The sequence below is a fragment of the Rhagoletis zephyria genome, unplaced genomic scaffold, assembly GCF_001687245.7.
Source record: "Rhagoletis zephyria isolate East Lansing unplaced genomic scaffold, Rhagoletis_zephyria_1.1 Rzeph_scaffold_00452, whole genome shotgun sequence".
NCBI classification, from domain to species: domain Eukaryota; kingdom Metazoa; phylum Arthropoda; class Insecta; order Diptera; family Tephritidae; genus Rhagoletis; species Rhagoletis zephyria.
This window is the reverse complement of record NW_016157536.1, coordinates 72,687-90,779: the sequence shown is the minus strand read 5'-3', so window position 1 is coordinate 90,779 and position 18,093 is coordinate 72,687. Positions and strand designations below refer to the sequence as shown.

Below are 18,093 nucleotides of genomic sequence, written 5' to 3'. Positions count from 1 at the left end.
ATATTGTTCTATGGTAAAGCGATTAATTTCGTTCCGCGGGGATATGGTACTGACTTCCTGTCCAGTCCTGTCCATATGATATAAAAAAAGCTATATTGTAGATTGCCTGTTTAACTTTAACGTAAAGCAATCACTTCGAAATAATTAAAATTTTCTACCGAAATTCCGAGTCGGTGACTGTAACCTTAGGAGCATTTACGAGAATTGTTTTTTCGTAATTACCATGCCAGTAGAAAAGCTATTCTTATTCTAGTGACATAATCTCACGGCATTCTCAAGAATTGGTCACACCACACCACCGTAAACTTTGCTTAAGGAACTTGATTTGCTCCTTTATAAGAATAAGGTAACCCAAGAACTAATGGCGTTTTCTTTTCTCGAAAAAAATGTCACCTTCTTATATGGCAACATTATCAGGGTGCAACATTTTAAAGAAAGAGAACGCAATATGCATGTGAAGATACTGAGAAAGGAACACGAAAGCTTGACAGCCCTGGCGCAGGGCAGAATAAATGCAACATTATTTCGAGAAAAGGAAACGCTATGCCATGCAAAAAGTTGGTATCGATATAGTTATTCATGCTGAAATAGATAACTTTAAAGGCTTTTATCGATACTATTATTGTTCAAATTTTGTGTCAATATAATATTCGATACTTTTTTTTATCGATGGTACTATCGATAACGTTACTGTTATCGATATGTTTTTCGGAACCGTTGCCGCTGAAGTTGCCTTCACCAAATTAACTTTATCATTCCTGCTATCGATATTATTTCGAAAGTGTACATCTGTCGTTTCCTTCATCAATTATGTTTATCGTTAGCACTTCACTTTATGCAAAGCTGTCTATCGAAACCAAAGTTTACATCAGCGATTACTCTTAGATCGTAAAAAATTAATACGAATTTTGTTTCACTCAAAATGCTTTCGCCTTTTTTAAAAACCTTAGACTACTTAATTTTGTATGCTATATTTTACTCAAAAATATAAATTCTCTTTTTTTCCTTTTATGTTCACCATATGAAACCCGCCTACTACAAATCCCAATCCAACCCAAAAAATATATAATTCCGATTTCAATGGCTTTTTTACTCCTGCAACCACGCTTCATGTTATATGAAACACTTTATTATGTTAATTTAAAAAATACGTACAAAATTAAAAAAAAATCAAACTAAACAACAAAAAACTTAAAACACAACTACACGCGATCTTACACTCCAACAAATGAAAATAATTATCTACTATAAAATTTATATAAACCCACGCGCCATGCACATTGGGTCTATTTATGAACTTGTGTGCGTGCGTGTGTGTATGTGTGAGTAGCACGTGGCATACGCTCGAATCACTCCACCTGGGATCCACGCCGTACAAACTTGTACGAGGAATTGAAGACGCCACCAGTGCCATTGCACGGTAATCATTATGGTCCCGAGGATGTACAATGCCATTATAGACATCCAGGTAGGCTGCATTAGGGTGGTACTTAATTTTTTGAAGTTTTTTTTGTTTGCTTTATTAACATTATTTTTTCGATAAGATTGTTTTTTTTACTTAATTTTTTTTTGCGTTATTTATTGTTAAACAATTGTTTGTGACTAACAATGTTCATAATTGTGATACATGCAATAAAAACCAAATTATACATGAGTACATACATAGTAGGTATGTATCGAAATGCTTAACAAAAGCAAATTCTCTGAAATATCCAAAAAGCTCGCAAGGTTTTGAATGATTTAGTGAACGAGTTGCTCTAGAAGTTGACTAACGAAAGGAATAACCTTTTAAAAATTTTTTCCACTGATTCTTATTTTTTTTGAAGATTATCTCCTTAATTGTAAAAAGTAGAACGTTTCAAAAATTTGAAGAAAATTTAACTTTTTTTTTTTAAATTTAAGGTATTAAAAATTTTGGTCTTTTGTATTTATCGAAATTTTTTTATTTACTTACACGACTCTTAAAAAGCTATTCTTAATTCCTGCTGCAGTAAAAAAGCTCTGAAGCTTTTATATTTTCTCTGGTAACTTTTTAGCATTTCAAAAGCCCTCTTATTTCTTCAGCAGCACAATTTGTTTTAAATGTCTTATTTATAAGTTATTATTTATTTTGAATTTTGTGGGCACTCAAACCAAGACTAGAGACTTTAACAACTACTAACAGTAAGTAATGGTGTGTATTTCTTAAAAAAAAAAAACAGTTTACAATTGTAAAAATATTAAAATTTTGCATGAACTTTCAAATATGTATACACTTTTCAACGCAATACAATGTAACAACAGTAACAACATAACCCACAACCCCATAAACTACCAAACAAAAGCAAACAACCTCCAATTACTTTTCACAAGTCTTTACTAACTCACTGCATTTTTCTACAAAATTCTCCAAACATCAATCACCGAAGGCATGGAAGACGAAATCTGTCCCTATGCAACCTTCCACTTGCTCGGCTTCCGCGAAGAAATGGATCCCACCAAAGCAATGAACTTCCAAACCTTCCCACATCAAAATGGACATGCACCCGGGCCCGGACATGCTGGCACCATGGGACCACCCGGTCATCCCGGACATGTACACTCACGCTCCGGCTCACAGTCAATGCCACGCGCCAATCGCTATGCACGCAAGAATAGCCAAGGTGGACAATCGTCGATTTACACACCAGCTCCGGAATATGATGACCCAGCCAATTGCGCTGAGGAGGATCAATATGTGAGTAGAAGCTGAAAGCGTTGAATTAGATTAATTTCACGCATTTTTTTCGTGTTTACCAGCGCCGTTACACACGCGTCAACTCGCAGGGCGGCAGCCTGTACTCAGGTCCCGGCCCTGAATATGATGATCCTGCCAATTGCGCACCCGAAGAGGATCAATATGGCTCACAGTATGGCGGCCCATATGGCACACCATACGATCATTATGGCTCACGTGGCTCGATGGGACGTCGCAGTGTTGGTAAGTGGGCGCAAATCACGTTAAAATCGGCTACAAGACAATTGCAATTATTTGCTAGGTTCTGCACGTAATCCAGGCAATGGTTCGCCAGAGCCTCCACCACCACCACCACGCAACCACGATATGAGCAATTCATCGTTCAACGACTCCAAGGAGAGCAATGAGATCTCAGAAGCTGAATGTGATCGTGATCATGGACCACGCGGCAATTATGGCGGTGAGTTTGAAAGAATAGAAAATTTGAAAATAAAAAATTATAGATTTGTTATAATGATATTTTTGAAAAAGAGGTTATATTGAAAGGCTTATATCAGATATATAGTACATTTGTACAAAAATTATTATGTGTATTTATAACCGCATCATAAATAGTATAAATGTAATGTTAATTATTTTTGCTTGTGTATTTGAAACAAATTAATGCTAATCTATGCTGTTTCGTATTTTTAAAAATTATTTTATAAAAAATACACAGAAGACTCCAGTGAGGGTGAGTGAAAATTTAAAAAAAAAAAATTGGTTTGTTTTCAAAATTTCTAGAATATGCAATTTATATTATCTATTTTTCGAAAGTTTTCATGCAAATCTTTAATTTGTAAACAATTTCCCACACATTTTGAACGAAAATTTCCCTGTTTTAAATGTTGTCGTAATTGTAAAAGAAAATATTTCTTCTCAATATTATTAGCACTAATGTTCCCAAAAACGCATATTCATACTTTTCAAAATTATTATTGTCGCACACTCAAAAACGTCATTTACCAACGCATTCACTAATCTATCCTTGCATTCATTTCGCCTAGAAGGTCATAATGCGTTGGAAGTTTGCTCATTTTTCATAAGCCCACTTCTCAACAATTACGGAGTTTTAGTTATTAAGTTATGCCTACACACATACATACATACCTATAAATATACACAGGTTCATACACATTATATTGTAAAAAAAAAATGTAATTTCCCAAAAGAAAGCTTAGTCCGAAAATTCCTTTCTAAATGTAGGCTTGTGTTAATATAAAATCTTACTTTAAGTCAAGCCCACTTTTAGTAGCCATTTTTCATATTACACAAATATTCCCAGCTCATTAATCCCATCAAACAATTCAACGAATATACAAATCATTTGAGCCCCTGCAACCATCGAGAATCATAACATCGTATATGGCTACCCAAATACGCATCATTGAAACGCATTTCATGCGCACAATAAATTTATTTTTTTTTGTAAATTTTATTAATCCATACTCGACCAGTGTCTTCAAATATTCATACTGTGTTTTGCTAAAAAGTGTTAACCCTTGTGTTTTGTTTATATGTTTTTCAAAATTTAACATTTGTATATTTTGGTTACAGTTTTAATTATTGCAGGGTTGGGTTGAAATCATTTTACAATTTCCTTCACCATAATTTGCACCATTTCATTTCGTTTCATTTTCAAAGCACATCGTGTTCACATCCTGTATTTTATGTTTTTGTTTCTGGTTCTTGAAAATTCAACAAATTTTACTTTCACTCATATATCTGTGACTAAAAAGTGTGGGGGTTGTTTGTTAAGAAAATTATGAATTTTATTTTTTATTGACACATACAAAATTTCTTATTATTATTTTTAATTTACATAATTTTATTCATTAAGTCCATTTCATATTGTACATGGCATCAGCATGACTTCCTTTCATATTATAGAATTTATTTACTAAATACATAAGTGTGTAGTTGTAAAAATACAATTTTTATTTGTAGTGTTTAGCGCCAGAAAATCGAACATCGATGATCCAGCTTTTTTAAATGGGTTCCAAAAACTTACCAAACCGGTGGTTTTGATTTCCAAACAGGAACGGAGCATTATTAAACATATTACCCTAAACTCGAAAGTGTAACCATTATTGAACTGTAAAACTTATTTCAGTTTTTCTACTTCATTCTACTTTTTATTTCAATCAGTTCTTAAGGCTTGTTCTCACTGTTTTTTTATCTTCTTTATTTGTCGAAAACGTTTGCATAGATAACGAACCACTACGGATTAGTTTTGGTATTAATCGACATAAATTCAGAAAAATGTAAAAAGTAAGTCCTGGCTGCAGGCAGTTGGGCGATACTTCGATTGCAAAAAGTTCGTACGACTGGTGTATTCTTGTCTTAAAAGCTTCAAACGCGAATATCTCATAAAGTTTTGCACAATTTTTATAAAAAATTGTGGGTCTATAGAGCTTGCCTGAACCTATCTTTTAAAGACTTAAGAATGTTTCTACAGCAAATCTTTATACACATTTTTTGGGCTGAAAGAAAGACTTGAGGCGCGATTTTTCAAATTTTTTTCTACAAAATCTGTATAGAACATTTTTTACAAAATGTGCCCGAAAATTATTGGTCTGGAAGAAATTTTTGACTAGTAAATCCACCCGATGATTGAAAGTTGCGCACAAAAATTCCGAAAAATTCATTTTTGTCTTAAAAGCTTCAAATATAAATATGCTCGTCCTATGTGGGAAAGTGTGCTCCCTTAACTAACGATTGTAATCGCAGTGGAAACCAGCCTTAAGATTTGTGCATGAAAATTAGGAATGTAATAATTCATTTTTAGTGGAAATGTAAGGCAACAAAGCTCACACCTAAAATAGAAAAAAATAATCACCACTATCAAAAATATGGAAAAAACGTTAAGTTAAAATTTATAAAATCCGTATTGTGTTACATACACATGTGGCCAACTAATTAAGTTAATGACATTTTGATAAGTTTAGGGTCTTTTTATTTTGTTTATTTATTGTTTATTATTATTATTTTTTTTTTTAAATAGCACATTACAAACTTTGTTCAAAAATTATACAATATAAAAAAATGTTCACTAAAATCTTTTATTCAGACTTAAAAAAATGGCTTGGCAGTTCTATAGCCCATTAAATTTAGTACAGTAAATTGCAAGTTTAAAGGGGTTAGATATTCGCGTTTATATTTTTTTCTTGAGCATTTTCCTCATTATATGTACAAAAAGTATGCCCGAAATTTTTTTAAATGGAAGAAAGTATTGAAAATTATCGCGAATTCTCGCCACTTCAAACTTGCACCTTGTTATACACACATTTGATGAGCTATAAAACTTTCTAAGAATTTCTAAGAATTATGAGTTTCAATTTTTGGTGACAATTTTTTTGAATTTGTGTACAAAGCTTCAAATGTAGATTTTCATGGCTTTTATTATACATATAATAAACTACACTTTAACACAAAAATTTTATAAACATTAAATAATAAAAAAATAAATAGGCAACATTATTCAAGATGTCACTAGCTTAGTTAGTTGATCGAAGGGGTATTTACCATAAACATTCATACATTCTTACATTATTTCTGTTAATTTTAAGAAACTCGCAATTTGCATGAAGTAAGGAACCATTTAAAAAAAAGCTGGACTCAATTGTATTTTTTTTTCAGAATATGCAAATGGAAGTTAAAAAGTTCGTGAAAAAGTAGTTTTGTCCATAAGAAACGCGGTTTTTATAAACTGACTCAAAATGTTCACTCTGATCTGTGCAAGACGACACAAGAAGAACGATTATTATATTTTATTGCTGTTGACGTTCGCTGCTATCAAATTTTTAAACCTTAGCAATTTATATTCGTACACGCGATAATGATTGCGATTTTCTAATTTTTGTATTATCTTTCAATCGCAAATTTGTATAGTCCACACAAGACTTTAAAATAGTTCCCACGACAGTCGGGTCCCCTCTCGGATTTCAATTTATCTTTCAATCATATCTGGACACGTTCTTTCATGTTTTCGTTGTTAGAATTTGAAACTTTCGTTGAAAGACTTCAAAGCAACTAAAATAAGACAAATTAAAAAAAACTGGTATGGATGCGATGAAAAATAAATGGAAGCATGTTTCAGGTTGAATGATTTAAACAACATATTCTTAATCTAAGGAGGAAATACTATAGGAATCAGCTCTGCCGCAAATTTTTGTTGACCAGTGTTATCAATGTATCCAGAAGCGTTTAAATGTCCGTTTATGAATGCAAACGCCTAGGTATGAAATTCCATCCCAAATGGAAACCTCTATCTGGCCAATACTGTATCTATGTACTCTTTCTAAAGAAATGAATCGTTTGAGTTTATGAAATTTAATTATTGAGCTCATAATCGATTTATGTATGTATGTATGTATATCTCTGATTTTTCCGCAGATCGCCTTAAGGGCAGAGCTAACTTGCATTAGCGATTCAATGTATTTCACGAACTTTTTAGCTTTCAAAATTGGTAGGAATATGAAAATATTGAAAATTTAGTTGCACAAAATTCAAATTTTGTAATCAATTTGGAAAATATGTGTTATGGAATTTTTCAATATGGTCGAAAATATGTTTCAATCAAATAACTTTTATTTAAACAGTCTCACGAAATTTGGAAGATTAAGCTCATTTTAAAATGATTGTGAAAAAAAATAAATTAAATTAGGCATTTAACTTCTTACCATCATTTCTCATTAAATCTTCCATGAAAAATTCTATAATACATCATATCGATTTTCCAATTTTATATTTATGTAATAGAAGTAGCATAACTTTTTTTTGTTAATTTATTGATTATAAATTTTCTTTCTCCTTTTTATTTTTATCATTTTATTACGGAACTTTTTCATACCGAAACTAAATTGTATTTGTGCTAACGGTTGGGAAACAATTGATTCACAAAACTCAAATATCTGCACAAACAAAAAAAAAATAATAATAAATAAAAATTTTAAATGTAAGCAGCTGTCAAAAGATCCCCACTACAAAAGGATCAGCGTACAACTGAAGAAATGCGCAAACTGATTGAAAGGTAAAGTATGCAAGACACGGAAAAAGCACACCAAACAATTATAAAAAAAAAATAAAAATATTTTATAAAGTAATTTCTAAAATTTCTAAAAGTTAAAGCTAGGCAATTTTTAAGCGTGCAAAAATTTATTTGTATTAATGTAGCAAGCGTGTAAAGCATAACTTTGATTAAAGTAGAAAGTTAAAATTAAAATTTTGAAAACTTTGATATTTCGCAGTTAAAAAGCACAAGTTTGTGAAATTTATTGAAGGCAAATATTTTTTGCTGAGGTTATCTCGTAAAATTAGTTGAGTTGCATTTGTGTTAAAGTTCTTCAATTTAAATATGTATTATCACAGTAGTTTGATTAAATAAAAGTAGGAGTAAAAAATCAGGCTTATCGTGAATTCCATGTGAAAATATTCTCAAACGATTTTACTAAGTTCGTTTATTCATATGGAAATCGCGAATATGTAAAACTTGTTCGTTTATTGCAAAAATTTTAAACATTCTATACTTTTCTACTTGCACTAAAGTTCAATAAATATTCTTTCAACTTAAAAAAATGTCGAATACTTTAATTTGTTACTTAAAAATTTCAAAAAATTAGCTATGAAAGTTTGAAATACAGCACAAATTATGTAATTATTAATTAAAATCAATTTCTTATTGGGTATTTTTTTTGTATTTAATCCCTGATCTACATACAACTCTCACTCACTTCTACTATGTATGTAAACTACTACTCGTACTACTACCAATTCTACTACTATATCTACAAAACTACTCGTACTTACCCACCATAGTCGACGGCCATTGTAAGTTTGATTATTTTGTTTGTATAAAAAAAAAATTAAATTAAAAATATATGAATATCTAGTACATCAGTACTTACTAAATATGTATAAAATATAATAATATTTGTGTGTTTGTTCTTTGCATGCGTAGCCACATAGTAAGATATGACTAAATGGGTAAATTAATTTTATTTTTGTAGTTTAGTTAAAGACATAATACATGTTTGCATGTTTTTGTTTTTGATTTGATGTTTGTATCTATTTTTAATTTTTGTATCTTAAAAAGTATTGTACATTTACTTTTGATTATTTTTGTTTATGGTTTTTCCTTGTATTTGAGTTAAACGGCAAATCACAGTTTGATTATTGTAAAAATCCTAATAAATATATTTTATAGATATAAATCTATAGTTACTCGACCAATGCTTTTCTAAATATGTAAGAATATTATTATGTATTGCAGCTTGTAACACATTTTCACAAACTTTTGAATAAGTTGCAATTGTATGTTTTAATTGTTGAGTAAAATTGAATTGATAGAATATCAAACATTAGATACACCGAAAAATGCAAAATTAAAACAAAAAATCGTTATAAGTATGGTTTCGTTTTTTGATGTGAGCAGTTTGTTATGCCGAGTATTTTGTTAACGAGACTTTAACTGCCATTTTATCCCAAGCTCAAAATTTCTTCGTTATATCTATAGGGCATTCTTGTGAGAAAATTTTCGCAAGAACGAAGTTATTTCAGAGGACTAGCAAACATTTTGTTGTGTCAAGTTTTTTGTTTTATCACGGTTTGCTCCATCGAGAGTTCACTGTAATATAATAATTAGATTTTTCAATACTATAATGCTACCCATGTAAATAATAAAAAATTTGTCATTATATTTATCTCAAATTTAGATTTAGATTTGTTCAAATAATAATTTTTTTAATATCCCGCAACAACGAGTTTTTTTCAGAGGACTCAGCAAACATTTTGTCCTATTGAGTTTTTTGTTTTATCAAGGTTCGCTCCATCGAGAGTTTACTGTAATATAAAAATATGATTTTTCAATATTAAAATGCTACCAAATGTAAATAATAAAAAATTTGACCATTATATTTATCTCAAAGTTAGTTCAAGATTTGTTCAAATAACTAATTTTTTAATATCCCAAAAATATAACAAACAATCGCTATCAAAACCAGCATTCTTTATAAGCGATTTTTACTGTAGAGATTTAACTCATATTCCCAAGTTCACTTTAGATTTTTTTTTACCGAAATTCAAGAGTTAACTGCCAAACGTGTACTAACTCTCCACTGTGTGAAATTGCCTTTAGGGTCGAATATGACACTTCATAGCGAGAATCTGAATAACCTGAACACGGTTTTGTATTGCCGAAAATGTTTTTATGGCATATTTAGATAGAGATAGAGAGTTAGTTATAGCACTGCGATCGGTAGATCTATTATGGCATACAGGTATGAGAAAAATATAAATTTCCATTATTTTAAACGTCTCTTTAAGATCCAAAAACCGAAATTATTTAATAGGGGTATTCACAGCTCGTAGTATACAAATCTGTTTAGATACTCGAATTCGAGAGATAATTTTATATAAGCATCACATGGAATAGCCCTAGGTAAAGCTTGCCTGCTATATTTTAATATTAGTACTTTCTATCGAAAATTTGGAGCCTCTTAAAACACTGTATACACAAACTTTCGTGTTTTGTATTGAACATTTTATTGTGGGTGTTCACACTAGCCTGGTTATCAGGTTATTTGGCTTAAAGTCTAAAATAAGTAAGTTTACGCGTTATAAACTGCATAAAAAAACGCATAACCAGACAGGTGTGAACACCCACATTGTATGAATCCAATATATAGCTGTAATTATAAATATGAGCAAGTAAAAAGTACTTACTAACTATATATAGTATGCATTGAAGAGTTAAGAATGAGCTAAATACTGTAAAAATAATACATACCACCTAAAGGTGAAAAGGTGCAAAGTCCATATTTTTTCAAAATTTAATTTTGGATGCAAAATGATAGGTAATACGAAACTACATCAATTTTTCGTCTCTCCTGAAGAACTAAGAAAAACATGGACTTGGCACCTTTTCCCACTTAGGTGGCGATATATAAATTATTAAAATTGTAATCACTTCTCACATGCATTCCATAAATTTGTGTATGTAAAATAATGCAATTTCCAAGTTTACTAATTATTGCTTTTCTCTCTCAACTCGCCACACTTTGGCCCAATCAAAACAGAAACGAAGCCGGTCCAAAACAACTCCAACAACAAAGTGGCGCAGGATTCACAGCCTACGATACTATGGCAGTGTAATTTGTAAACCGTTAGCTGTAGTACCAACGATAACCACAAACACAATTTACTAGCACAACAACAACTAGCAGAAAAATGTAAAACCTCCCAGCTCCACTAGTCACAGCAGCAGCAGCAGCAGCAGCGAAAACCAAAACAAACCAAATTTTTTCTTTCAGTGGATTAGTTTGGTGAAATACATAGAGCAGAAATTAGTTGAGTATTATGTAGCGTGTGAGAGATATTGCTGAGGGGGAGCGAAGAATGGAGAGCGGGGTTTGACAAATGTATGTACATACTCTCCAGCTCTACTCAAAATAGTTAGGCAGCGCATGGGAGAAAGAGAGCGAGTAATATAAGTGAGTTACGGAGAGAGGAAATGTGTGAGCGGGAAATTGAAACAAGAGAGATGACGGGCGTAATTTGTGCGAAAGAGATAAGTACCATATATATATGTTATTTGGGCATACATATATACATAAAAGAACATCACATTAAGTGTAAACGAAAAAAAAACTAAGTACGTGTATACAAACACTCTCGCTCTTTTTCTATAAAAACTAAATACGTAACGAAGAAAATATAATGAAAAAGATGCAAAAAAGAAGAAAGTAAAATCATAGAAAAGTTGCTGAGGAGTTGTATGACGAAGTTCTAAGAAAAATATTGCATAACTACATAAACATATATGAAACGCATTTATATTATACAATACATACATATAATTATGATTAATATTACTACAAAAACAAAAAAAACACAAACGAAAAGCAACTTCATATATGATTATTAAATGTTCTATAAAAGTGCAGAAAAGCAGATGGAGANAAAAAACACAAACGAAAAGCAACTCCATATATGATTATTAAATGTTCTATAAAAGTGCAGAAAAGCAGATGGAGAAAGTAAGAGCAAGTGAAAAACAACTACTTCATTAAGACGAAAACACCAGTAAAATATTTTACAACAACAACAGCAACTAATACAATGATGCATAGTTATTTGTTGTTTATTTGCTGTATGCAAAACAAAAACCAAAAACAAATTTTAATTTTTAAATTAAAATTTAAACGAAACAAAGAAAATAGGATTATTTTACATAACTTACTCTACATACATACATACATACATGATATACAAGTTCATGTGCGTATGTAATGATATATGTACACTCAAGCATTTATTGTAATTAAATAGTTGAAGCAGTTAGGAATGTGAAACGAAGTAGGAGATGTAATGAAATCAATCAAGTTTTTTATGAGCCATACATTTTTATTATCTGTAATTAAATTTAAGTGTAATGGAACGAACAAACAGTCATAAGACAAAATACACAGAGAAAAACGCTGAGCATAAACAAAGGCAGACAAGCAAATTTCATGCAAAATCGACGAGCGAATTTTTTTTATTTAGTAAGCTTTCTACAAGTACGTACATACATAATGAATAGAGCAGTATCAAGTGTTTGCGCAAACTTTGAATTTGTCATTTACAATATTCTTATGTTAAAATGCAAATTTTGATACAAAAAACTGTGCAAATTGCTTTGTAAAATTTTGCGCAAATTAAAAAAAAAAAAATTAGAATCCGTTTAAAATTCTCTGAAATTCATTGAACTAAAATTGTATTTTTCAATTAAGTGATTCGGTACATAATTGGTTAGCCAATTACGAATGAGAGCGCGAATTACACAAAGTTTGCAAATTTTTAATTTCGTTCCAAAATGTTTTTTAATTCCTCCGAAATTTTTTTATTTCAAATTTATTTGTTTGACGTTATGAATGTTGCTAAAAATCTGAAGCTTTTTTAAAGTTTGTGCAAATGCATTTTTTCAGAGTTTTTATTTTTTCCCCCTTTTGAAGTTATCGCAAATGACTTTTTACTACTCTTCAACTCTAAGCTGTAAATAAAAAAATACGCCAATAGCATGTGAAATTTTTCTCCATATTCCCTACTTTTCGAAATTTTCATCAAAAAGAAAAAACTAAAACTAAAGTTTTTTCTGCGTGTTCTGCTGTGCTTCATAGTAAAAATGCAAAATGTATGAGTTTAAATTTCCATAAGTTTTAAAACCAATTCGCCATTTTACAAAGCAATTAATGCAATTTTTACTTCAAATAAGTGTGAGTAAGCACTTTTTAATTTCTTATATTGAATTATTATTTTTCTTTTGCTTTAAAGGTACTATTATCTAAGTCAAACAGTCTCGCAACTGTTTGTGTCCTATTAATTTTAAGGTTGTATTAAAAAAGGAATTATACTAAGTTAAGAAAAGTAAAAAATTTCGCATAAAATTTGTTTATGCCTAGGACGAAGTGGGATTTTATTTAAAATAATTTTATTTTGTATAAAATAATGACTTTATTGCACACATTTATACGGTTTTATAAAACGAAAAGTGAGAAGCGCTAGGTTGCACTGAGAAGAAAAAAAAACTGTATTAAGCAAATGATACTGAATTGGTATAAATAATAATTTCACGTATACGATATTTTTTCAAATTTATATTATATGCGATTTTTGCAAATTTATATTCTTTAAAATATACATTTTCATTTCAAAACTTCGGTATTAAAATTTCTAAATATTGATTGCGTTAAATCTCTATGAGTTTTGCAACTTGTTAAATGAGTGATATTAGCTTTGTTTTCATGTGTAAACAATGAAGTCATTAAGTTTTAATTTTAAGCTGAAACAAGTAGCGGTTGATAAATTGTTATTTGCAATTAGCAAAAAAGAAAAGTTAAAATTATTTTCATTTGTATTTTTACTGTCATATATATATTCACAACTGCACTCACTACTCGATGAAGTGGGCATTTATTTCCTGACTGCATGCAATTTTTAACCGACTTCCAAAAAATGAGGAGGTTATCAGTTCGTCGGAATATTTTTTATTTTTTTAATGTATGTTACCGCAAAACTTTGGACCACGTCAACCGATTTCGATAAGAGGTGGTCCCATACTAATCTGGTTAAGATCCGATCAGCGGATCATGAGATATATATATATATATATATACTTTTTTTTATATGAGAGTTGAAGTCGGTTTTTTTTTGCTAAAAATTACTTGTTTTAAGTCAGTTGTTTTTTTGCTAAAAATTACTTGTTTTAATTTAATTTTTATGTCAAAATTTTCGTTTTTTCTGAGGTTTTAAAGGAAAACTAATCAGCTCTGGCATGCCAATTTTATACACTAAGAAACTTTTTTCAGTCACTCGCTATAGTGCCCACTCACCGTTTTTTAGTATTTTACTACCTTTATTCCTAAAGCGCAATTAACATTTTTATTCATAGCTTAAAACGTTCTTCCAATTTTTACTATTTACTCTTTACTTTAAAACCTTTGAGTTATCGCATAGTTTTTAGAGACAAAAAAGCGACATACACATTTAATGCTATTTACATATATGTATGTATATGTATTCTCAAATTATAGTTATTTAATTTTTTTTAGTTTAATAAAATTTTTTTAGGAGTCTTAAAAAACTTGCACCCTCATTGCGAGAGTCGTGTCAAATGTCAGTCGTTTTTCGAGAGTCGAATCGTATCGAAAATTGCACGTCATTGCCTAAAATTTCCACTCGACTAGTGTATTAANCGCATAGTTTTTAGAGACAAAAAAGCGACATACACATTTAATGCTATTTACATATATGTATGTATATGTATTCTCAAATTATAGTTATTTAATTTTTTTTAGTTACCAAAAATTTTTTTAGGAGTCTTAAAAAACTTGCACCCTCATTGCGAGAGTCGTGTCAAATGTCAGTCGTTTTTCGAGAGTCGAATCGTATCGAAAATTGCACGTCATTGCCTAAAATTTCCACTCGACTAGTGTATTAAAACGGAAAAACTTGGCAGCACTGTATAGTTTTCGATGATTTTGGTCGTTTACTTATTTCATTACGACAATAGACAATGCTACTGTTGTCGAGTCGTACAATTTAGCCTAATTTACGACCTACGCAATGAGGCTGTTGATTACGCACAAATTACCCAACTAATTCAAGCTCTTCCTTCAAAAACGTAATACAAATTTGCGAAACTGTCCACTTCCTTGTCAAGTGTTCGATTTTGCGTAGTGAAAAATATTTATGAACGAAAAACAAATTTAATAAAACTTCCACTTTTTGATATAATTTACGCACTCAATGTATACAATTACACAACACAACTTTTTACATTGCGATTTGTATCATACAAAATCCCCACCACACTTTCTTTCTCCCCACTAGAAATGCACTTTAGTTAGCTTTAAAAAATTATCAATTTAGAAATTTTGATTTTTTTATTAAAAAAAAATTAAACATTTCAAATGCTTAGGTACTAAAGTGTGTTTTTCAAATTTATAATTTATATACTGTACGTTGAGTACACTATTGTTTTTAAGATTTATTAGTTTTAAGCTATAAAAAATCTGTTTTGAAAGTTTACCATTATGAGTTAAGCTGTATCCGAATTTTCGTTTTTGTAAAATTTAAAATGCTTTACTTGCTAAAACAATATACATAAATATTATTTCGACTTTTTCAATTAAAATATTGTGTTTTATTTATTTAGGTATTTAATATTTTTTTCTTTTCAAATTAATGTTTTTAATTTAATTTTTTCATTTTGGAAATATTTTTTTTAACTATTTTAATTTAATAAAATTATTCTTAATGATTTCAATTAAAAAAAGAAATAGAAAACAAAATGCTTTACTTACTAAAAAATACAGTTTTTTTATTTTTTATTTGGCAAAACCATTCATTTTTAAATGACTCCCAAGCACGTGTCCAAATACAAAGACTGAAAATATTTAATATACAAAAACAAATCTGCAAGAAAATTGTGAAAAAGTATTGCTCAAGTACGAAGGGGAAGGTGTTGCTGCTGGGAGTCCAGACATTAAAAAGAAAATCGTATTTTTGCACATATGTATTTGTTTTTTTTTTAATTTTGCGTTCCTCCGCTTCATTTATACAAAACAAGCAAACTTTTTCTATATAAACACTGCTTTTTTTGCCGCTTATAAAAATCCATTTAATTCACATTTAAAATGTAAAACATTTTTTTAATTCGAAATTTGCAATTTTTTCGAATTTATATTTTAATTCTACACAGTGAATAAAAAAACCGTATTTATGAAAATTCATAAAATTTTTGTAGAAAATGTCATTTTACTTAAAAAATTTTAAATACACCTCTTGTCACCAAAAAGTGAAAAAATCGTGGTGAACATATTCTATAGGCAAGCAAAATAAACATAAATATGCGTAAAGAGATGGATTTCGTATTTTTCCTAGGTAGCGTTTAGCTTGCACTAGAGATTGTGATATTTTTTATTTTTTTATTGAGTGTGCCTAAAAAGTTGAATTGATTTTGAGCAGTTTATGCGTATATTCCTATCATGTTAGAGCACCACTGACCCAGTTTGGCATCGCCTGCCCCGCACTGCCATACCGAACGTACTGCAAACAAAAATGGACTGTCGAGTGCAGTGCTCAGAGTTTGCGCAAACTTGTGCTGCATTGCCGACTTTTGGGTTAGTGCTTCTGCTGAATTTTCGCGGGCGGGCTATATTTCATATTTAACACATACTTTGCTGAATTTTTCTAATTTTTGTTTTAGTCGCACACGGTTTTTGCATTTGCAGTTATTCATAAAAATCCATCAAGTTTTTGTAGAAAATACTATCTATTAAAAACATTTTTTTTAAAAAGTCATGAAGTGCAGTATTTGATCTTTTTCCCAGCTGGAGCGTGGCTTGCACTAAAGGTTGTGATATTTTTTTTTATTGAAATTCTTGTATTTAAAATACCAAAAAAACATTTGTTGACGCACCACTTTCGCTGGCTGGAATCGTGTGGCGCGCACTGCCTTGCCGATTGATGTGCGCAAAATTTGGCGGTCGAGTGCAGTGCTCAGAGTCTGCGCAAACTTGTGCCGCATTACCGACTTGGGTTTGTGTGCTTGCTAAGCTATTGGTGGTAAATAATTGAGGAAGTGGCGATCGGCTGAGGGTTTCGTCGTTATTTTTCATTCATTAAATAAAAATACGAGTTTTTAGAATTTTGTAAAAAATTACGCTTTATTTGAAGTCGTTAAACTTGGTTATTTATATTTACTACGTATGAAAAATATTATATTGCCAGTTTTTTTGACATATCTATGTACATTTTTGCTGCTTTAGTTTGTACTAGAACCCCTGCATCTGGCGGACATAAATCGATCGATTTCTTTCGATCGATTTTAATAAATAAATGATTTTTGATGTATATCAAAAATGTATGTACATATTTATTTATTTTTTAGTTATTAATAAAATTATCTTTACAGAAAAGTTTTATTCACTAATTACGAACCATTCACGCTTATTTAAAATATATTTTATACATTTAACTTCAAATATATTTTTATTCATGAGCCGGCAAGATTCTTTTGATTTTTTTCAAGCCGCTAAACGGTTTAACCTGTTTTAATGTTATTTTTTTATAAATTTCACTAAAAAATTGTTAACTAAAATTTTCTGGAGCCCATAAGAAATTTAAATGTTTGTGGATCCATTTTTTTTATATAAAAATAGTCTTAAAAAGCTATATAATAATGGAATTTTCATAACAAATTTTCGATTTATTAGGCAATTAAAGCCTGCTTTATTATTTTTATGAATTTGGGTGCTATTTTTAATCGGAATACTTAAAATTGCTTTTATAATTACCAGTTAAATTCCTATAACAAATTTTCCCTTAAAAACTTTAATGATAAAATTTGTTCTATTTTTTTCTGGCTTTTCATGTAAATATTTTCCAACTGCGATACTTTAATTCAAAAGATAATTATTTTTTAAATTTACTTTCATTTAATTTACGGGTTTTAAATGCATAAATAATAACGAAAATGTTTTTTCTCAATGATGGTTAGGTTTATTTTCGAAAATAATTTTTATTCCAATTTTATACTTGGGGTCGATTACTCAATGTCTGATTAACACTAATCTGCGGTTAAACATCGTTATCGACGTCTTCGACTCCATGCATACAACAGAGACTCGCTAACGTCGATAACTATGGTTAATCGGAGATAAATGTTAACCAGACATTGAGTAACCGGCCCTTAGTAATTTTTTTATATATAAACTTTATTACAAAAATACATAAATTGTTTTTGATAACAAAGAGTTTTAAAATTTTTTTTTCTAATGTTTTTATGAAAATATTTT

General features: G+C 30.0%; 1 protein-coding gene across 50 annotated transcripts in view; it reads left to right on the top strand.

The window, feature by feature from the left end:
* The window catches only part of Dscam1 (Down syndrome cell adhesion molecule 1), a 169,015-nt gene extending 157,416 nt beyond the window's left edge, over positions 1–11,599 (top strand). For 36 of the 50 annotated variants that reach the window (XM_017611726.1, XM_017611728.1, XM_017611724.1 and 33 more), the window contains 7 exons: positions 1,331–1,468; positions 2,409–2,716; positions 2,779–2,959; positions 3,018–3,176; positions 7,721–7,787; positions 8,573–8,584; positions 10,831–11,599. In XM_017611726.1, coding sequence (XP_017467215.1) covers positions 1,331–1,468; positions 2,409–2,716; positions 2,779–2,959; positions 3,018–3,176; positions 7,721–7,787; positions 8,573–8,584; positions 10,831–10,906 — 941 coding nt within the window. In that variant the 3' untranslated portion in view covers positions 10,907–11,599. Of the gene's footprint in view, positions 1–1,327; positions 1,469–2,408; positions 2,717–2,778; positions 2,960–3,017; positions 3,177–7,720; positions 7,788–8,572; positions 8,585–10,830 lie in introns of all 50 variants that reach the window. The other 14 variants (XM_017611763.1, XM_017611769.1, XM_017611774.1 and 11 more) reach the window with 1 other exon arrangement.
* The last annotated feature ends 6,494 nt before the right edge of the window (positions 11,600–18,093 follow it).